Consider the following 23,654-nt stretch of genomic DNA (forward strand, 5'->3'; position numbering starts at 1 on the left):
CTCTCTCTCTCTCTCTCTCAATATAAAATGTCCGGGCAACCGTGAAAATCATTTGAAGTTTTTAACGTTGTTATCGTTCAAATGGAAGCTGAACGAAAATGAGCGCACAATTTAATACGAAAACAGTTAAAAAGTAAATTTTCAAACTTTTACCAACTTCAATCAATCTTCGCTTCGGTTCCGATAAAGATCCATTCCACAGCGATCTTGTTCCCTCCCATTTAATGTTTCGACAACATGAGAGAAATAAACTACACCAGCGACAAGAATTTACTTATATTTTTAGCTTTACGGGATAAATACCATCAGATTTCGGATAATTTCTCGTTTTGTTCGTGAAAGTTTGAACGTTTTGCTATTGAATGAGCAATAAAAGTTTGGGCCCCCTAAAATGCCCAGATATTTAAATTGTGATTTCTAATAAACTGTTGTGTCAAGATGCATCTTGATAATGTCATTGTGTGAAAATAATCTAAATTCGAAATCGAATCGAGCCACGGATTGAATAACAAAACATTTGTAAATTACTGTACTTAACAGTGACACTGTACAGTAACCAGTGTCTTCACAGCCTAACTACATGTAGACAACTTTGAAGCCATTTTCCCTGGCCAATAGGTTTGTTCCAAGGTCATTTCGAAATGTCAAATTTCGTCTCAGCGTAAATTGATCTATAAGGCCCACGATGTGTATTGTGACGCTCAGCCGACGGCTTCGGATCACAATTTACCGACCTAGGAACTACTAAATCACTTTTCACTCTATTATGGGCCCTGTTTCTCGATTGAAACATTTTTGTGACATCCTCATAGTCTTCTATCTTCCCTATCCTAGAACTATTGAACTGCAAGAAGCTAAGCCGTTTCTTTCCGATTCCCTTCTGAATTCTATTCCATTAAGGTGACAGCACGTTAGTTCAAAAGAAAACACCATCGCAAACAACATGGGACAAAGAAAAATCAGATAGGGCGCACGGTGCCAATTTTCGACACAAGAACTTGGACTACATACAACAAAGTTCGACAAAGTTGTTTCCGAATTAAAGAATTACGCTGCAGCATCAAATGTATTCTCGTTTATTCTCTGTAAATATCGCTCAAAAAAAGGGAATCCCCTGTTTTCGTGAGTCTTGGCTACTGATATATAAACCCAATTTCAAAGACGATAGTATCTTTGATTGGTCTAGTCAATATCATTTGACATGTAGAATTTCAAGGATGTGGTACTGAAACTTGACAGTATGTCATACAACTGTAAAACACTGTAAAAAACCATTACTATGAGGTTAAATTTATGAAAATGACAACTTATTTGACATTTCAAACGACATTGGCAATGATCTATACCTTTCATTTGACGTATTGGTCACAAATATTGAATCGCCACTTCATGTACTTCTCTGTTTCCCGTCAGAAAACAGCGGGAAAATTTAAAAGTTTTACATTGTTTACATCTCTTTTGGGTGCCCAAATAACTTTCTGCCGTAAAAATTATCAAAACTCAACGGGAAATGCTACAAAACAGGGCCAGAAGTTTGCAGTCAAGTTTAACAATGTTTTCGCTTTGTTTTACCTGTTTTGTGCCAGCTTTTCAACCAATACATTCAGATGTCAAAAGAAAGGTATTTGACGTGACGAATCAAAATATCCAATTTTTGTAAAATCTGGTTTGTACACAAAAATAGCTATTGTTTCATCTATTAAAACATAGGTGTCGCTGGTAGTTGACATTTTAGAATCTCGATTTTTACTAATGCATGTGACGTATTCAGCATTTTTGGTTATTTCGTAGAGATATATTACGGTCGATAGAGCTGACTAGTTTGAACCAACAGCAGACACTAATGATTTAAGACCAGGAAAACCCCGATGAACTATGTCTCACACGGGAGTCGAACCCGTGACATATCCACGCTCAACCCATTGAGCTACATGGACAACCCAGGATATGTCAAACGATAAATATTGACTAGATGAATCAGAAAAATTTTTGTCTTTGGAAATTGGATTCGTAGCCAGGAATCAGAAAAACAGCGAATTTCCTTTTTCTTGTGGAATTTTCTTCCGTAAATCTTCAGATGCAATAGTTAACTATGTAAAAGTTGGTGTTGTCACAATTTGAGTGTTTAAAAGTCTTTGAAGTGTACACTTTTCCTGTTTTCCCGCATATCCGAGGTCCCCTTGCGAAAGTTAATTATCAAAAGAATTGAGATGCGAGAAAGCAAGCAAAGTAGGAAAATATGCAGTAAAATTAGAGCGAAAACATCCGGAGATTCGCTTGAGAAACTAGTGGAAAACAGGCAAAACAAAATAAAATCTTTGTTTCGGTAAATTGACTTCAAACTTCCTTCGCTGTTTTGAAGCACTTCCCGTTGAGTCACGACGACATGATTACGCTAGAAAATTAGTTAGGCACGCAAAACAGAGGTAAAAAACGTAAAAGTCAAAAAAAGTTGTAAGTTGGGTCTCAAAACTGTCAGCATATATGCCTGTTTCCCCATGTTTTCCGACGGGAAACAGGCAAATACGCCGACTGTTTTGAAACGCAACATTTCAGAAAAATATGAATATGAATATGGTGTTTTGCGTGGCCACCTATCTTTCTAGTGTAGTCACGTTGTCGCGACCCAATGGGAACTGCTTCAAAACGGCGTTGGAAGTTTGAAGTCAAATTCCCAAAACAAAGATTTTGTTTTGTTTTGCCTGTTTTTCACTTGCCTTTGATGTTTCTGGATGTTTTAGCTCAAAAATCGTGTGAAAGGTATTGACGAGACGAGACGAAACAGAAAATCGGGTTTGTATACCAATAGCAAGAGGGTAGAAAGCAAGCCAAACTGCATATTTTCCTACTTTTCCTGTTTTCCCGCATCTCCCCGTAAAATTAACCGAAAATATTCTTCTTGTAATGGTCAAGTTTCGCATGGGGCATACTGCTACGTAATGGTCAACTTTCACGTGGGGTAGGTAATAAAAGCTCATTGTGCCTGACTTCTTAACACAATTACGAAAATTGTGAAAGCGAGTCTCAACCGAAACCGAACGGTGTGCGCGAAGAGAACTGTTCTTCATTTAAACTGAATTAATTCCCTCACCGCCGATTTCCATTTAAAATATTAGATGTAACAATTAGTGCTTGTGATGGGGATTTTACGCAAAAGGGAAAGGGAAAACGAAAACGATTTTTTTTTTCTTTTTTCTTTTTGGTCCTAGAAACACTTGAACACTTACATTTTATGTGTGTAACGGTTACAGTCGTTTACATACGAACCCGATTATACATTTATAAATATATCTTACGTACTTACTGAATATTTTTCCATATTTGTTTGTTTTGTGTGTCTGGGTTGTAGTTGAGTATATAAAATTCTTGTTGTACAAGCTACAAGCTACACCGGGGAGAAGATTGCTAATTTTTTTGTTTTTCTCTTTTTTACATTTTCACGTTCAAAATTCAAACAGTTTTTTGGTTTTCGTCGTTCACTGTCCATTCCAGATTTTCATTCTCTCGCACCGCTCATTTTTCTCTCTCTCTCTCTCAATTTTATTTTTCGTATACACCGCACTCGCATCTCTGCTATCGTCACACACGCAACTCATCCATTGGATTCTGGCACGTCCCCGAATTGTTACTGTTTTTGACACAACTTTTCTTCTGCAACGTACCGCAATTGCCGCCGATAATCTGCAATGCATGGGCCGGATGCAGTTGATTATCGGACATTGGTTTCATGTGTTTTGGCGGTAACGGTGCTCGTTGCGGCATATCGGCGAATTCGGGTGGCGGCATCTGATGATGCTGCAAGGCATGATGATGACCTAATATCGTGGCCGGATCACTTTTCGAGTGTATGGTCAAATTTTCCAGTTCGCCGCAAATGTTGTTCGGCATTTGGCCGTTTTCGTTGCGTTTTTTGACGCCGCGTGGTTCATTTAAACGAGTTTTGTCGCGTTGATAATATACACCGGCAAAGATTAACACATTTAAAATTAGTAAGCTACAACCGATTGCTATTGTTACACTAAGTGCCGTACTGTACGCGGCAAAACCATCTTCTTGATTTTGATTGTTGGCTTGATGGAGTTCGTCATTCTGTTCCGCGTCTAAACTGGACACTTTGTGTTGTTGATTGGATTTAGAGCCATTGTTGGAAGACGACGTTAGATTCAGCAAAGAGAACACTTGCGTTGTGAATATCGACACATTCGAGGACTGCGGTTCCCGTTTCAGTGGTGGATTCAGCGGTTTCACAGTTGCTACAGGTAATGGTGGTTCATCGTCTTCGAGTTGATGGTGTGAACTGGGCACATCATCACTGCCGGGCTTGTGTAGATCAGGAACCAAATTCAACCAAAACGACAGTCGATGGGCGCGATAGTGGTTTTTCAGCTTCGGTTTGGTATCTGTCCGAGAAGTAAAGACATTTTCATTCATTGTAAACAATAGTCGTACGCTGGCAGGGTATCTAATCGGTCAAAAATACATTCAGTGTGCAAACGACTCACCTAAATTCAAATATTTCTTGTGAACACTTTCGTACGGTGTCCACTCGATATTCTTGAAACGATTTCGTTCTTGTCGGCCGCCGTGTTCCGGCTCGGGTGGCTCATTCGGATTTCTGCAATCAATTCGAAATGTTTCAGTGAACATCAGACTTTAGATGTGGTGATGAACTCTCGGCTTACCCGCTTTTGACAAAGTTCGACCAGTACAGCATCACGGCTTCGGACAGCGATATCTCCGACTTTGTGTAGTTTCGCGGAAACTGGTTGAACCCTCCGACTAGTGGCGCACCAAAAACGTAAGGCAAATCCTCGCCGTGAATACATCCTTGACGCTGTACGGTTGGAAATGAATGATTGATTTGAGTTAGTAGTCTGGGGTCTTTGATTCAGTCATTCATTGATTGATTTGGGTTAGTAGTCTGGGGTCTTATGACGAAGAAAAGCGTTCTGCTCGATTTAGAACTTTTTTGATTTTTGACGACGGAATATGATTAAACCATTCAGAGTCTGGTCCAACCATAAAACAATAATCGGTTTTGACGGAGATGTTCCACCTTTAATTTTTACACTAAAGATCGATTTTTACCGTTACTTACCGGTTCAAAACACCCAAGAAAAAAATGCAGTCCGGAAAGTTTCGCCCCCAACCATATCCCATCGACAAAAATCAAAAAAGTTCCGAATCGAACAGGGTGACATAAAAACCCGAACTATAGGGTGACAGTTTCAAAATCGTTTAGACTACGGGCCATACGAACATGGCTGCCAACATATCAACGAAAATAACTGTCAACTCGCTTGCAAAGATTTTGTCGCTGTGTAGTATGTCAGGGACTACTTTCGGGACACTTTTGTAGAAAAAACGGGAAAAGATGAAAAAACCAAAGTAATGTCGCCCTGAGTCTGTTGCAGTAATGACCTAGGTCGTGATGCATCTTCGGTTCGAAATTTCCCGCCAAAGTTGAATAATTTTTCGTTGGTAACAGAATTTTGACTTTGGACGGCCACAAAATTAATTAAAATTAATGTTTTCTTTCAAATTTACAGTTAGAAGCAGTGAAATATCAGCGTGAATTGCTACAGCTTTTTTCCAGCTGATCCACCCATACAATCAAAAACAGCTGTAATAAATTCATGCTGAAATTTCACTGCCTCTGACTGTACGTAGTGTTATACTAAAATAAACTTTTGTCCCAGTCGCTTGAGTTAATGCGCTCGCTTTACGATTTGATTTTTCTTTTCTTTATCTCATATGTTTCACGTGGAAAACTATGGAAAAAATTTCTTCAGTGCGACGTGAACAACCTTATTTTCTACACTCAAATGAGATGAGAAGATGACGTTATGTTGACGCTCTCTCTATCTCTCCCTCTCTCTGACGACAGTTCAGGTAAGAAAATTGTTATTTTCTCACCTCTTGTATCACCCACGGACACCAACAAGAGTTTTTTTTCACCATTTTGTTTTGATTTTCAAAAATAATGAAACAAATTGACAGATAGATGCTAATTTATAACGACTGGGACGTCGTTTCGACGGATAGAGGGAATATATCGAATGACAGTGACAGCTGACCCAGTCGTCACATTACCATCTCTGCAAATTGATGTGTTTGTTTCGAACTTTCGCTCTTTTTCCAATTTCCTATTTTCTCCCCTTGGTAAACAAAGTACCCATTTTATGGAAAAATGATTAGGGTACTCGACCGGTTATGGACAACTGTGTGCTTTTCGGATTAAATTCATTTTTTTAAATTAATCCATCCTGTACACAATAGTTATTGGGAGTGGCGGGAATCGTTAATAATTTTTACGTGGCTCGTCATTACGATTCTGTGAAAGTTCGCCGAAGGAGGAAATTTTGCAGATTTTAGCAGACTTCGGGAACTCAATCATTTTTATTAAATCGAAAAACTGGTTTTATATTGTTTTTAGATCATGCCTAGCATTCCCAGTACTAGTCTGATTAAATTTCTGACTTGCAAAAGAGGACAAATTTTCGGTGGAAACTGAAACTAGTAGCCACTGTTGCGGAATATCCAAAAACGTTTTCACCGTTAAAAGTTTGGAAACTGAACGTGCAACGTAATAGCGACGAAAAAAAAACTTTTTTGAACCAATTTTACAAATGACATAACTTTCACCTCAGTTTTAAAATATCATTTTCAAGAAAATTCGGAAAAATTGCGGGAAAATGGAAAATTCTGCAAATATTTGCACTAAAAAAAACTTTGAGCCTTCAGCTTTCGTTTGAGACCAATATCACCTGTGTAGCTTCGATTGCCGCTACACATAAATTCATCAAAGTGACCTCTTCATCGAAAACTTCAACCGGATGTAGATGGCGCTAGAGGTCACTTTTTCAAAGTCTCCTAATCGTTCCCCAAATGTATATTTGTCAATGGTAAAAAAATTCACGCTTCTATACCAAAATGCACCAAAATACAGCTAGTGAGCCCCAATAATACGACAAGTCCGAAAGAAGTAAATTTTTGTCGAAACTTTCACAGGTGTGAGCACATAAGTTCAGTTTTCATTTCTTAATACCGGCATGGGGGATCGTACCTATCGTTTTAATGACGAGCCACTGTAAAAATTATTAACGATTCCCGCAACTCCCTACTATTCAACGACGATGCTGTTAATGAAAATGTGCTGTACATAAGAAAACATTTTTCAAATGCAACATCATGGACGTCTATATATATAGTTCCGTATTATACATATACACGACCACGTTCTCGATTACTGGCTGCTGCTGCACAGATATTTTCATTTAATTTTCTTAACCCATCTTCATCATCATCATCGTCATTATCATCATTATAGCCGGATTAAACTTTTAAACACCGCATTTAATTGCTAATAAGAGTATACGAACGTGTGTGTATTATTCTCGAGTCACTACAGACCGAAACGAAAGAATAAAGTTTCGCATTCGTATGTTCACCCAGCCCAGACATTGGCTGGAAATGAAGATAAAGCACATTTCGTATTAACGTTTTTATGAAAGTCTCCAGACAAATCATATTAAAACTCATAATTCCTTAGCACTCGTACGCCATATATATTGCACAAAATGGTTCGGACCAAACGTACAGTAATTTCGAAATCTGATACCCTGCACCTAAACTGCAGATTGTTTTCTTGGCAATTTAGTTTTTATTTATTCTTTGCGAGTAATACCAGAGTTATACCGAATGAATATAGTAAATAGGACGAAAAATTTTCGAAGAAAGAAAATGTCTAAGTTAGCACGAGGAGAGTTAATTCAATTATTGTTTATCAACTTAAATATTCAATTGCTAGTCACGCTCCTTCCTACCACCCCCCGAAAAACTCTTATGTGTGCATTTCACGATCAACTTCCTCAATCTGCAGAAATGTTTTTTTTTTGTGCACGACGGGTGCTCCGGGTGGAACGATAAGACGGAAATTATGATAGACTTACCTGAGGAAAATCACCAAACTTTGTTTGATAATCAAAAACGTACAGAAAGGAATTTCTATGATCAGCCGAATGCAGGTCAACTGTCTGTGCAGCCGGTGCGACAACCTGGGCGTCGCTCAACGCTTCCAGTGTTTCATCCCTATAAAATGTAAAGCAAATAATGAATCAGAAAATAGTCGTTTGCGACCGGATGAGCTGTGAGCGAGGGGTAAACCACTAGCCGGAAGAAAGTCCACAAATTTCACGCTAATTTCAAAGTCGAGGTACGAAACAACTTTGCACTATGGACGACTTAATTTGCTATTTCAATTTCAAACGGTTACAGTCACGGTGTCCATGAAATGAGTTTCAATTTTTACATATCGAGTTTGGTAAGAGCAATGAACCCTTTGGAAATTTGTCGCACGTAAACATGTGTTTCTTCTAAACGAAAAATTGGTTTGACCTTGGCGAAACCTGTGCAGATTGTGTAAATTTTTGTAATATGTACAGAATACAATTAAAGATTTTGGTTCTGAGAAGTCATCGAGAAACGAATATTTTTCCGCCCAGATGTAGGCTACAAATTTGCAAAAAGGATCCATTGCTCTTAATGACAACTTTCACTGACAAGACAGTTGTGACTGCTGGTATCAGCAGTAGGTCTATTCCATCTGTCAAAGTGACATTTTAAACGTCAAATGAAAATAAATTTGCGAAATGGTCACCAAATCGAAGATTTTGCTTAAAGTATAGTTTCCACTTAAAAAGAGCACTCCGTTTAGCCTCCGTCTGCATGACAGTTGTAAAATAGAACAAAAGAACTGTCACGCAAACGGAGTGGAAATTGAATTTATTTCAATTTTTTACTCCGTTTACGTGACAGGTCCTTTGTTCTATTTTACAACTGTCATGTAGACGGAGGCTAAACGGAGTGCTCTTTTTAAGTGGAAACTATACTTAACGGTTTTTGTGACTAATTCGAATATCTGTTTTCGTTTGACGATTAATACGTCACTTTGACAGATGGGATAGACAACTTTTGATCAGAGCAGTCACAGCTCTTATCGATCCAAATCGATCGTGAACCTCACCGTTAATTTTCAGAGGACCAACTGAGCGACAAACCTTAAGAGCAATGGACCCTTTGGCTATATTGTAGCCTACATTTTGACGATTTTTTATGATTTCTCTGAAATGTGTTTCTGTTAAAGGAAAAATTAGTTTGTTAGTCATAACTTAACCCCCTTGGAGAAACCTTTGCAGATTCTTATGTAATCTGCACATATTTCTTCAAGTAGGACCAGTTATCACCCAGAAACCAATTTTTCCGTTAAAAGTAACACATTTCTGCGTGCTTCAATGGTTTTAGTTTTTCCAAAAAAGGTTTTCGTTTTGACCAATCATCAAACGAATATTTTTCCGCCTGAATGTAGGCTACAAATTTGCAAAGAGTCCATTGCTCTTAAAAAGACATCGATGCTTTGCTGAAAAGCATACATTTGGGCGTTTTTTTTAAAATACTAGATTTTAATTTACTTCTGATGATATATGGATATCTGGTGGAATAAAAACTTTTTCAAAAATATAGGACCGCAATAACGACCACGAATGTGTTAGCTGTCAACAGAAAATTGAGCTGAGGAGTTTATGAAAATTCTTAGAGCTGGTGCAACAACTACAACCAAAACTAATTTTCATATTTAAAGCTAACACATTCGTGGTCGTTATTGCGGTCGTACATTTCTCAAAAAGGATTCTGATGAAAAGCTATCATCAAAAATGAAATTCAAGACCCACAAATGTAGGCTACAATTTTAGCCAGGTAGCGATGCCTCTTAACAGATTCGGCTTTTTTGGGTCAAAAGAAACAATTTCTTGTGCGTGAACAGCAGGGAGCGTGACGAGCGCTCTTGAAAATTATGATGAAGATGGTTCGTTTATTCGTCAATTTTCAAACATTTCTGCAGGATGCCACAAAATCTTGCAAATGAAGGGTTTTGTATGTGCAATTTGGAGACTCACTGGCCATTTAGAGAGCGACGTACAGTGTCAAAATTGACAGCATTCTTTTGTTCTAATGTCAATTTTGACATTATACGTTGGCCATACGTCGCTCTCTAAATGGCCAGTCAGCATTGATTGACATTACAACAAATGTATGAAAAAGGACTCAGAAATCGCCATCTTCGTCAATATTTTCAAAGGCGCCCGTCGCGCCCTCTACTGTTCGAACGAAAGTTTTTTGTTTTGACACAGAAAATTAAATCCTTTGAGAAATATGTGATTTGCACAAGTTTTCAATTAAATTCCATTCAGAACATCATGAACCGTATCGACCAGCACAATCCTGAGATATCTAATAGTGGTTTCCCCTCAGATTTGTGTAAAAATGTATCTCCAAACGAGATACTTGTAACAAAAAAATGAAAAAAAAAAATTCAAAAGATTATTTCAATCGTACCTAATGTTAATCGGATGCTGAACAGGACGTTCCCAATCTGTGTACTCGTTAACGATGGTAGCCAAAATTTCATTCAAATGATAGCTGTAGGTATTCCGTACGTATGTTTTCAGAATTTTCGATCGTCGTTCGGCTTCGATGCCATACTGAACGTCTTCCGAATTAAATGCAAAATATGCCTCAGCGCGCGTTACACCAACCAAAAAATCGTACCTACACATGACAATTGTTTTTTCGGTTATGTAAGAGGGCATATGAATGAATATACAGAGGTGAAACCCGAAGCGAACGAAAAGGAATAAATTTCCAAATATAAATAAGATAATGTCACGTAGGAATAACGAATTGTTATTGATTTTGTCGGGTCTTTTTAGAGTAAAGAAGACTGTGAAAATTTTCCACACGACAACATTCTCGGTGGATGTAATTTCATAATTTTTTCTTTTCTTTTCTATGTGCGTCTTCTGCGTGCGTAGCGTGGATGAATATGTATAACTTGAAGGAATTATAAATTAAAATTTAAGGAAAAGCAATCATCTTTTTGAAATTCGCGTACAAGGTGGTACTGATAACGTTTGTCTGCTAACTTTAGTTCAAAAATTCATAGTAATATAACAGGTGGCAATTGACACGAATTTTAGTACCTGTCAGTGCTATGTCCATGCTTTTTGCAATGAAAATACATTACACGAGAAATACGTGTCGTAATTCTTCCATTCAACTTTAGGCATGAAAGCCAGATGGGACGAAGACAAGGCCTTAGATTTATAACAACAAATCAACTCACTGCAGCCACACATAGCAACGCAAATGACATCGAAAACCGAAAAATCTGAATTAGGTCTTTTTTGTATTGCAATGTAATCTTCACCGAAACAGACCTAAACATTTCAATTAGGTCTACTTTGCGTTGCAATGTCATTTTCACCGAAAGAGACCTAAACATTTGAATTAGGTCTACTTTGCGTTACGATGTCATTTTCATCGAAATAGACCTAAATATTTGAATTAGGTCTCGTTTGCATTGCAAGGTAATTTTCACCAAAAGAAACCTAAACATTTGAATTAGGTCTCGTATGCATTGCAATAATTTTCACTCAAATAGACCTAAACTTCTGAATTAGGTCTCCTTTGCGTTACAATGTAATTTTCACCGAAAGAGACCTAAACATCTGAATTAGGTCTCCTTTGCGTTGTAATGTAATTTTCGCTGAAATAAACCTAAAAAATCTGAATTAGGTCTCATCTGCGTTGCAATGTAATTTTCACCGAAAAAGACCTAAACATCTGAATCACCTATCCTGTCAAGTTTGAATCAGGTCTCCGACAACAAGACAACGATTTCAGTAGATATTTTGCTTGTGAAAATAGAAATACGTGACCTGCTGCAAAAGCTCTTTAAGTCGTTCATCTTTCCCACATTCTATTTTTCGTTCAAGCAATAAATGAGCGATGTGTATCATATTCAAGTTACCATTTTTGGTTGTCATTGCACTCACGTGTGAGTCGATGTATTATGGGACATTATCTGTGTACGTACCAGTATAAGTACTTATACAAAAGGTATACCCTGTGTGTGTGTTACACACGGATTCTTTTCGTATTATGACTCAGGAGTAATTGGATTTGTATATACAAAACATTTATGTTTGTGCGGTTTGTTTAGATTGGATGATACGATACCAATATTACAATTTGGAGAGTTCGTTATAATGGAAAATTATAAAATTTCGGCTTACCTTGATAATTTATTTATGGAAGTTTTGCGAAGTAGAACGGAATTGATTGTATTTAGGGTATTAAGTGGATGGTGGGTTTGGGTTTTCGGCGTTGGTACACCATAGTCATAGTGTCCGGTATCTTGTGGAACGATTTCGTCTGTATCTGAATAGTGGAAGAAATGTCATTAGTTTAGAAAAATGGAATTTGATACTGATCAAATCTTAGTCTGTGGGACGGATTTTCTCTATGCTTTTTCGAAGTTTTAGAGCTTCAACTCCGCAAGACTTTTTCTCTCAAACCTATGAGCCTAACTGTAGCCAGTTAGAATTATGGTTTATATCTGTAACCATACCATCGTACTGGTATGCCAATCGAAGCAGCTAAAATTTCGAATATTGCCTGCGAGACAGGATCTATTCATTGGAGGGATAAACGATTTGAACAAATCGATATAGAGTTTGGCTATTTCGACCATCGGAGATGATGGGAGAAAAAGTCATCGAGGGGTCTGCATCTACAATTCCCAAGAATTCAAGTTAAATTGATGAGAGAAGGACGTAAGATTCGAGTGTGTGGTTTCGTCTCTTAGTTCGAGAAACAAGATGGGAGTATCACGGATGAGTGTTCAAAATACCATGAATCAAGTAAAATCCTCGAAATATCTCAGTTTTTCGGTTGGGAATCGGAAAGAGTAGTCTGATTCTAGGAACCAACCAACGGTTGTTTCCATAATCCCATTAGAGAGCCACATATGAAGAACGGATTGTAAAATTCGTCAAAACGCCTAAGTTCTTGAGCTGGGAATCGGAAAGAGTAGTCTGATTCTAGGAACCAACCCAAGGTTGTTTACATAATCCCACTAAAGAGCCGCGTGAGAAGAAAGAATTGTTAAATTCCTCGAAATGTCAGAGTCCTTGAGCTGGGAATCGGAAAGAGTTGTCTGATTCTAGGAACCAACCTACAGGTGTTTTCACAATCCCTTCTAAATGTCCACATGAGAAGGAAGAATTGTTAAATTCCTCGAAATGTCAGAGTTCTTGAGCTGTGAGTCGGAAAGAGTAGTCTGATTCTAGGAACCAACCTACAGGTGCTTTCTATCAATCCCACTAAATGTTCACTCGATAAGAAAGAATTGGTAAATTCCACCAAATGTCTGAGTTCTTGAGCTGGGAATCGGAAAAGTAGTCTGATTCTAGGAAGCAACCTACAGGTGTTTTCACAATCCCTTCTAAATGTCCACATGAGAAGGAAGAATTGTTAAATTCCTCGAAATGTCAGAGTTCTTGAGCTGTGAGTCGGAAAGAGTAGTCTGATTCTAGGAACCAACCTACAGGTGTTTTCACAATCCCACTAAAGATCGATATGAGAAGAAAGAATTGCTAAATTCCTTGATACTCCTCAGTTCTTGAGCTGGGAATCGGGAAGAGTGCTTCGCCATAAATCATTGTGGAGAGTGGTCCACCATAAAAACGAGAAGCTAAAAAATCCATAACATCCAATACATACCTATAACAACACCATCCACACTCGGTCCAAACGCGTTACCGAAATCGGGCGGTCGAATGGGAGTGGACAGTAAGGCCTCGAGGGGACGCTCACGCAAACACTTCATAAGATGTGAATATGGCAGTTCCGGCGAACAATTAACATGATGGGAAACAATGGCCGCATAATGAGCTGGATCGCTCACTAATGACCATGGTGCCAGTCCGGATCCCGACATCAGCATAGCACGATGGAACAGCATTCCTGCGTGGGGGTGGTGAAAAGAACCAACGATAAACAACACAATGAAAATGAGCGCAAAATGTATAATATAAATGGAACAATATTATATGCATGCCGGTTCATCCGTTGACCATGTTCTATGCTAATTCGACGTGTGCATAACTACTTCCATAATTATTATCGTAACTGATATTTGGCTTATGGATCGTCATATATGTGTGTATGGATGGTACCAAATGAAGTCCACCGAGAGTGTGCAGTGTGCAATCTCTATATATATATTTGAGTGTATCGCTTCCACACACACATATAATATAATGGTCCTCATAACAAAAATAACAAAACCGTAGATATAGTTGGACAGCGATGAAACATCCATGTGGGAAATATGTGGATGACTTTAACGAAATTGTATTTTGCATGCATTAGATAAACCACAAAACGCTTTTATTATGTATGAATTGTCGTACCAGAGATATAAAATAATATTTAGGGAAAATGTTCCACTGAATGGGCGCAAAATGGGGTCCGGTGCTAGCATTCATGTCCAGAGTTGCTTGTATTTATACACTTATTGTTAGAGTGTAGCAAAGTACCGCACACACAACTTTATATGCTAATAATACACCATGACAATAAGTGTACACTGCCGTAGAGAGACGGGTTAAATTTTTAATCACATCAATTCGTTTGTTTAGTCCTTTTCTGGGAGACATAGTCTCCGTGTGCTGTATGTTATAACTTACTGTTCCATCGAAACGGCGGGAGCTGCGGGAATCTACAGTTCTTACCAGTGAAACTTAAAATATAATTCTATCATAACCCCATTGGTACATCAGTGAGATTCGAAAAATATCTCGCAAAAAAATCTAAACCCACACCATCTGTAACTAAGAAAAGAATGCATCCATTTCTGCCATTGGTGACGAAAGTAAATTGGAATCCAATCGAGGGATGAATTGACAGCTGAGAGCTGTAATAGGTTCGTTTTTGATTAATTTCGTTCAATTTCGTTGAATAAAAAGTGAAAAGTGAACGACAGTCAAAAGCGAACCGATTACAGCTGTCATCTGTCAATTCCAGACGATCTAGTCTTTTTTTCGAACTGAAAAGGTCTATTCTTGTTGTGCATGTTCCCTCTTTTTCGGATTGTAGATTTTTGAATAAATCTTTTAAGAGCCAAAACGCATAGAAACTTTATGTTTCGAAGTGAGAGTTCATTTTTGACATTTGAAAAATTTCGTCATAACCTCAACTGAAAACGTGTACTGTACACAAAACTTGTCCATACACTCGCGGAATTTTGAGAACCGCCACATTTTCTGTTTCGTGGTTTACTGGTTTTTTTGTGAATTTTGCATGTGTTTTTATATGGAGAAATCAGAAACTCAAGTAAAACACAGAAACAGAAAATGTGTCGGTTTTCAAAATTCCGCGAGTGTAAGCAATTAATTTTGGATAATATTACAGTAAAGCGTACAGTTCACGATTTCAGTTGACGTTATGACAAAATTTTTCAAATGTCAAAAATGACAACATCAAAAAAATTTCAATGTCAAAACAGTCACTTCGAAACAGAAAATTTCGATGTAGTTTGGTTCTTAGTTCAAAAAAGACTAGATCGTGTGGATGGATGAATTGACAGCTGACAGCTGTAATCGATTTGTTTTTGAATACTCGAATAGTTCGTTCACTTTCGTTGAATAAAAAGGGAAAAATGAACTGTCAGGTGTCAATTCATCCCTCCAGTCCATCTAGTCTTTTTTCGTTCTGAAAAGGTCTATTTATTTTTGTCCACTGAATTGTTTCTTGATACAACCTTTTTGACCGTAAGGCGTCATCAATTCTCATAATTGTTTGTGAAATTGTCGAAACGAATTGAATAAATTGTGAAAATTCTGTGATTGTTTGTACTTGAGCGTCGAAACACGCAAACACACTTTGTTCAAACATTCCGGAAATGCAGCAAAATGAAGCGACGTTACATTGATTCTTTTAGCAATCAACGAACACTGTTGGGCAGCACTGTTATGATGACAGCACCGAATTACAATAATTTTTGACGTTTTTTGTATTGATTGCCGGAAGGCAAATAGTGTCAAAGAAAGGCCATTTTTATTCATATATTTACAGCACGTTTGTCAAACTACGTTTGCGTGTTTCGACGCGTTCATGTGCACATTATCACAGTTTTATGGTTTTAATAGGTGATACGACGAGCAGATACAAATACTAGAATTTTGAACCCTCACTGCAATCACTAATTGAACATTTAACGATGGCTAAGTTCAAACTGAGACAATAGATCTGTTGCAAGTACTGTCAAACGTCATAATCTCAACGCTTTTCCATACATTTTGTCTTCATTTTGTTTGGGTATGTTGTCTGTGGATGACGTATAACATTTCGTTGTTGCACTTGGAACAGACCTATAAAACGACGAATCTCCATAGAACGTCACAAATGTCAAAAATGGATGTGTTCCATTCTTCATTACAATTGGTTCAAGTTTTGATTTTTGGCGTTTGTTCAATTTTTGAGCATGAGTCAAAAGTTACGTAGAATTCTATTTCAAAATGTAGTTCATTCAATATGTGCGAAACTGTGATTTCCCGCACTTCTCCCGGTATATATTCATTTCGGAGTTTGAGTTTTTTTTTTCTTTCTCAAAACAGTATGGGTCGTTCGGTATGCTCGAAATGTCCTTCACTGCCATACTGGTGCACATATAATATGTTAGTTTAATGAATATTACAATGTCGAACACATGTGGTATTAACTTTTTGATGTTCGACTTAGGTGTATGTTGTAACACACTGTGTTAGGTATATATCTGGTAACACACCTAATATGTCTCGTTTCCATAAAATATCATATTGGATGCTCATGTATAATAAAGTGTCTAAATATTGAAGTTGTAATAGTTTCATGCATAATATATGAAGTGAAATGTGGAAACCCGAAAACCATTTTCACAATCATTTCAACCTCCTTTTCTGTTATGAGTGTGTGCTTGGAAACGACGACAGAAAATTGGTAGTTGGAAAATGCAGCGTAGCATTTCTGCATGTAGTTATCTTCTAATAATGTGATATTAAATGTGCACTGGCATTCCACATCCAATATAACCAGATCTCGTGGAATTTTAGTTCGTATTTGATTTTTAATTTATCCTTGAAGGATCTCATCGACGTTGAGTGAAAATATTTCCTAGTTAGAAGAATGTATCCCAAGATGAGGGGTGGATAAACTAGGTAATCAACTGTCGACCAAAAAAATATAGAAAATTTTGGAAAATCCTTTCATCAGAAGATCTTCAAGAATCCAAAAAATCCTTCGAAATTCAACAAATTCTTACAAATTTAAGATGAAAAAATCCCTAACCATCTACCATCCAGCAAAAAATTGTGAAGAAAATCCCCTAAAATCCTTCAAAATCCCCAGAAGCCTTTTCTTCCGAATCCATTATCAAAAAATGCCCACTTATCAAAGATATTGAATCTATATACCGAGATTAATGTCGACCGAAAAAAATCCTTAGAAAACTTTGGAAAACTAAAATCCTTTCAAGAAAATTCTGTAAATCCGAAAAAATCCTTGGAAATTAATTCTTCAAAATATAAATCGAGAAAAATCCTTAAACATCGATTGAAATCCGTGAAAATCTCGCAAATATGGTGAAGAAAATACTCCGAAAGCGGGCGTGACGCAAGTGACGGGATTTACGGGATTTTTGGGAATTTAGGGAATTTTTGGGAATTTTGTGAATTAATTCCCAAAAATTCCCTAAAATTTCCAAAAAATTTCTTTTCTTTGCATTTTTATAATTAAATGCTTGTAAAAGATCAGGAAAAGTTCAAAAACCTTTAAAAACTATGAACAAGCAAAGAAAAATTGGATTTTTTTTGGAATTTTAGTGAACTTTTGAGAATGGGTTCCCAAATATTATGCTCTGAAGGATATAATTCTTGTCGATGTACTCACACCAGCCAGGGCGTATACTCTACTTGTAGGTCTCTCCAAAGCCGACATTAGTACAACACTACAACAATTTAAGAGCAATCTACACTCCGACCCCCTATGAAATACATTTTTGATGATAACTTTTTATTCGAATTATTTTTGAAAAAAGTGGCCTCATCGTTTGGTGCCAGAACATATAAGGTTTCGATAGCCACTGGAATTGTCCAGATTGATGTAGTGTACTGAGAAAAGACTCAAAACTCCTAAAATTTGTGTTTTTTGTGATATTTTTTGGACTTTTGAGTTTTCTCGGCGTAGACTGCATCAATTTTGACAATAAACCGCGAGCCTCAGTCCATATTATTTTTATTTCAATTAACACATCAAAAACACACTGAAAATGTATATTGATATTGGAAAAGTGGAATTTGAAATTCTCAATTTCAGTTTAAAAAGCCGCTCCAATTTTCAAAAAATCTCGCGCTTGAAAAAAAAAACAATTTCGTGACTTAACAAATTGGGATGTTTTATTTGTTGACAGTTTGTTTTAATTGTGATCACCGAGATAACCAAAAAAAACCAACACTAACAAACAAAATATTCCTATCAGCTGTCAGCTTTTTAATTAATTTCTATAAAAAAACTAAAAAGTTTTTATAACAAAACTAAACTTTTATTAAAAAAGGCTCGCGGTTTATTCTGGTGGCTATCGAAACTTTATATGTTGTGGCACCAAACGATGAAACCACTTTTTTCAAAAAATATTCTAATAAGAAGTTATCATCAATGTTTTTCATAGAAGGTCGGAGTGTAGCCGCAAAAAGGTTTTCACATGACATGCTTTCACCTTTGAACACTTTAACCGAAAATTTAAAAAAATGTTCGAAAAAAATGAAAGATACGATTCTCTAGAATTGAAGACTCCTATCACCTCCTATCACTCCTTAAAATCGGAGACCACTTATTCCGCTATCACCGTCACCTCCAGTTTTGGCGATATGCCGCTTAAGCTCAATTTACTGAATATATTATATTCAATATGTTCTGAAATATTTGTTGTTTTTTTTGGGGAATTTTTGGGAATTTTAGGGAATTTTTGAGAATTTTTGGGAATTTTGGGAATTTAGAGAATTAATTCCCAAATATTAGGCTCTGATAGAGAACCCTTGGAAATCCAACAACTTCCTCAAGATGTTAGTCGGAACAAAATCCTCCTAAAATCTTTAAAAATCCTCAAAGGCTTTTCTTACGATAAAGAAACAAATGTCCAATCTTTCAAGATATTAGATCACTGTAATGAGCCAAATATCCCAAGAAAATAATGAAAAAGTAAAATCGTTTGATCAGAAAATCTAAGAAAATCATCAGGAAACTGAAGAAAATGATGGGAATCCGAGAAAATCCTTGGAAATCCAACAAGTTCCTCAAAATATCAGTCGAACAATCCTTAAACATCGATGAAAGTCCTTGAAAATCTAAACGATTTTCTTCCGATCTTCCAATCTTCCACAATAATAAATCTCGAAAATTCTCATCTGAGCTTAGCTTCCATTCTACCACAGAAAAATACAGCACTGTGTGAGCTCCATTGTTCGTGTGTGCGTAAGTATGTATATGTGTATGTTTCTGACACAGAAAACGTGTGTTAGATGTGGTTTTCGAATTTTCCACAATTCAAATTCCATTTATAAACTTCAATACCGTAACTTTTCCGAAAATTATTTCAATATAATTTTGCATAATTAACTTATATAACGGAAAACCAGACACTCTCTCGCACAACGTACAATCGAAATGTGTCAAGTTATTCTAAAGTGAATTGAAGTGTGGCTAAGTTACGTATATCTATAGATAACGTAATGGTATAGATGAAAATAAATTATCGAGGAAAATTGATATGAAAGTCGATTTGCAATGATTTCAATAGGAAATGACACAAATTGAAATTAAATTGTTCGTCGGGTGGTCCTTTCTGGAAGTTGATGACATTTATTAATTTCGATCCAGAAATGTATATTGCGGATGTATATGCACACACACATGTTGCTGATTTTCTAGAAATTGCGTTAATTCACATTTACACCTCGGTGTGGTGCTATGAGACAGTTCAGCCTGATGTCCAGGCAAAATTTATTACTCTCGCCCCATAATCATTATTTTGGGCTAATAAATATAAAATCGAAGAAAACTGACAGCTCGTTATACAAGAAAAATCTAGCTATTCATTTGTTAATCCACACACAATAACCAACTCTTTGGGTGGGTCAGGTTCGAGAAGAAATTTATGAGATAATTTACTAGCACATTCGGCACGAAATTCTTTATCCTTTTTTTAAGGTCATTGAAATACGTTGGAAAATACCCAAGACAGCGGCATCAATTGCACGGAAATATTTATTTCTGGGAATAATTCAGAGCGGCGCTGTAAGATTCTTCTCCCTTTGTTACAGTGTTTTATCTAAAAAAAAAATAGTGTAAATCCGCTGGAAACTGTCCAAGTAGTCGTGGCATCATGTAGATTTTATTCGACAGAGGACATGGTATTAAGAGACAATTCTTTTGGTATTAGAAAATTCGATCAAAGTGAACACGTAACGCACATGATTCTACGCTGTGAGACCCTCTTTTCCAATAAAATAATTAAAAATCAATGAAAATCGAGGAAAAAGGTGAAGAAAATCCTCCTAAAGTAATACAACATTTGGAATAAGGTTTTCAAAGTCATATCTGTTATCAACTCTCTACCTCGGTTTTTATAAGTTAGTCACTGTCAATTTGGCGAATACGTGACATTTCTACCGTGTGATTATGGTCCCGGACGATTCTATCGCTCAGAAGACGAAAAAATGTATTTCTGAGTAATGTTATCACGAAGAGACAATGTCAACTTCTGTGCGATAAAATCGTCTTTTGGGTGATAATATTAACTTCTATGCGATGATATCATCTTCTCATCGATAATATCATCTTCCGGACGATAATATCATCTTCTGGACGACTATATCGTCTTCTGAGCGATAATATCGTCTTATGGGCGATAATATTGTCTCATGGGCGATAATATTGTCTCATGGGCGATAATATTGTCTCATGGGCGATAATATAAACTTCTATGCGATAATACCAACTTCCAGGCGAGCGCACTAACTTTTAGGCGACAATATGTTCTGGTCTATAAAATTATCTCCTAGGCGATAATATCCTTAAAAATCATGTCCGGAGCGACAGCGGAGGACTTGACGCAGTCTAACTTCCAAAAAAAGAACGAAGGAACGCGGCAACTATATATAGGCGAGAATTTAAGTTTCTTTCCTTTGGCCTGTATCACCACAAATCCTATTCTTTCTTCGCGCTTCAAATACGAGCAAAACGAGCTATCACTCGACTATGTAACTTTAAAATTGCCGGAGATACATCGTTTTGAAGTTGGTCATTTCGATAGAAAATGCACCAAATTAACGTTTTTCAAACAATCAAAATCTTTCAACTTACTCTGTCTGTATGTTTCTATCTATCTGTCTATCTGTCTATCTATCGACGGTCGATCTCGGAAACTAGTCAGCCAATCTCCATGAAATTTTGCAGGAACCTCAGGGTGGGCATAAAAATGAAAATGTGACACGCCATTACCCCAGAAAAAACCAGAATTTTGTTTTATTGGCCTCGAAGTGGTTTCTGAGTGTGGTTTTCGAGGGTCGGGAACGCGTTTTCGGCTGTAGCTTAGCTGTATTGAAACCTACAGAGGCGTGCGACCCATCATATGAAAGGTATTCGTAACACGATTCGAACAAAAAAATAATTAAAAAAATCGGGGCAGATTCGTTTGAGCTAGAGTGATTAGAGTGACCAAATTTTGAGCTACTCGAGCGTAGGATGAAAGGACTAATATTTTTTTGGGTTATGAGAGATAGAGAATTACTTTCTTCGGCAAAGTCTCAGAGTTTTACGAGTAGACCAGAGGGCATATTTGAAAAATGTCGAAAGTTGGAAATGGGTGGGTCAATTGGGGTTTTGGAGATATTTCTTGAATGGTGGCAGATAGAGAATTACTTTCGTTAAATTTTCGATTTTCGCCAAATTTTCTATTTTCGTCAAATTTTCAAATTTCGTCAAATTTTCAAATTTCGTCAAATTTTCAAATTTCGTCAAATTTTCAAATTTCGTCAAATTTTCAAATTTCGTCAAATTTTCAAATTTCGTCAAATTTTCAAATTTCGTCAAATTTTCAAATTTCGTCAAATTTTCAAATTTCGTCAAATTTTCGAATTTTCTTGCTGGTCTGTTCCTGAACATTTTCCACTTTGCGACGCAGATTTTTTTGGTAAAATTTTGGTTGTTTACAGTCTAAATTTTTTTTGGTAAAAATTATTTGGCAGATGATGAGAAAACCTAAGCCAGCTTGTTTGAACTAAAATTGGGTGTAAAATTTAATTTTTGCGTAACGAAGCTGAAAGCGTCAACTCTAGCGATATCATTCATTGTAGAAATTGTATTTCAAAGACTGCGTCACACTTTTCTCGAAGAGATTTTTGTTGGGATTGTCTTATGGGCGATAATATTGTCTTATGGGCGATTATATAAACTTCTAGGCGATAATACCAACTTCCAGACGAGCGCACTAACTTTTAGGCGACAATATGTTCTGGTCTATAAAATTATCTCCTAGGCGATAATATCCTTAAAAATTGTAAAATGCATAATCTAACGCCACGAGTAACATCGTATTTCTATGTTATCATTATTTGTTGCAAGAATAACAATCCAACCGAATTAACTCAATAAAGCCATCTTAACAACAAAATGATTTCCATAAAAAATTATTGCACATCGGAATCGTGACTTTATGCTTCTTAAGAAATCTTTTCGCAAAGTTTTTTCTTCTCCTTTATCGGTCTCCCACTTAGAGAACATAGGTGGGTATATCGATTTTGTCATTTTAATGTTACTTCGATTGTAAAAACCATTATAAAGCAATCGATCATACAATCAACCCGACATATAGATATTGTGCGAAAGCTATGCTCCAGCTCAGTTATTGAATTCATAAAACAACACACAAAAAATCTATATAAGCGAGAATAGAGTCAACAATAGGCGACCGGATCTAATGTACATTTAATGGAATATGCTTGTTACTTTAATGTATTGTACGTACGTATGGAAAATCTGATTTTAAAAATGCTCTGAGTATTTTTCTTTTAAATGTATTTGAATAACAAACCGCACAACAGCCACGGTAAACTGTTGTGTCAGGTGGCAAGATAATGTTATTATAAAAGGGAATTCGAAAATTTAAATTGACTGCGAATAACGGATGCCATAATTAACCGTAAGTGCAAACCATCACCGATATGGTTCGTTTTGTGATGACACTGGTTGCATACTTCGTGTAGCTGTGCAATGTACATTGAACAGTGAAGGTAATATCTCGAACCATCTCTGTTTCCGCATGTATACTCCTAAGTTTAAAAAATTGTAGATTACATTTTGGATGCTGCGAAAGCCATCTTCTTGGCGATAATATCAATTTCAAGGCGATCATAACATCTTCTGGGCCATAATATCAACTTCAAGGCGATAATATCAACTTCTAGACGATAAGGGTAGCTGTCAAAACACTGTCACAGAAGAATTTTTTCTTTTCTTGTGGGAAGTGTCAAATGAAGAAGAAATCTTTTGTGTAAAGTTGAATTCACAGTGATCCGTTTTGCCTCCGTTTTCCAGCCGTTTACTTGACAATTGGAATGAATACAATGTAAAAGTCATCTGAAAAATAGAAACGTCATGTAAACGGAAGGCTTAAAATTTTTAAATAAACGTGTAAGTTAACATCCAGGTTTTTTTCA

General features: G+C 36.7%; 1 protein-coding gene across 1 annotated transcript in view; it reads right to left on the reverse strand.

Annotated features, from left to right (window-relative positions):
- Nucleotides 1–1,290: 1,290 nt before the first annotated feature.
- LOC119075776 (neuroligin-4, Y-linked) overlaps nt 1,291–23,654 on the reverse strand; it is a 192,201-nt gene continuing 169,837 nt past the window's right edge. Inside the window, exons 7-13 of the mRNA XM_037182331.1 lie at nt 13,624–13,866; nt 12,135–12,279; nt 10,396–10,608; nt 7,953–8,091; nt 4,683–4,834; nt 4,503–4,615; nt 1,291–4,400 (exon numbers count right to left, since the gene is read on the reverse strand). Of these exons, the coding sequence (XP_037038226.1) occupies nt 3,580–4,400; nt 4,503–4,615; nt 4,683–4,834; nt 7,953–8,091; nt 10,396–10,608; nt 12,135–12,279; nt 13,624–13,866 (1,826 nt within the window). The 3' untranslated portion in view covers nt 1,291–3,579. The remainder of the gene's footprint in view (nt 4,401–4,502; nt 4,616–4,682; nt 4,835–7,952; nt 8,092–10,395; nt 10,609–12,134; nt 12,280–13,623; nt 13,867–23,654) is intronic.

Source organism: Bradysia coprophila, unplaced genomic scaffold (assembly GCF_014529535.1).
Source record: "Bradysia coprophila strain Holo2 unplaced genomic scaffold, BU_Bcop_v1 contig_232, whole genome shotgun sequence".
NCBI lineage: Eukaryota > Metazoa > Arthropoda > Insecta > Diptera > Sciaridae > Bradysia > Bradysia coprophila.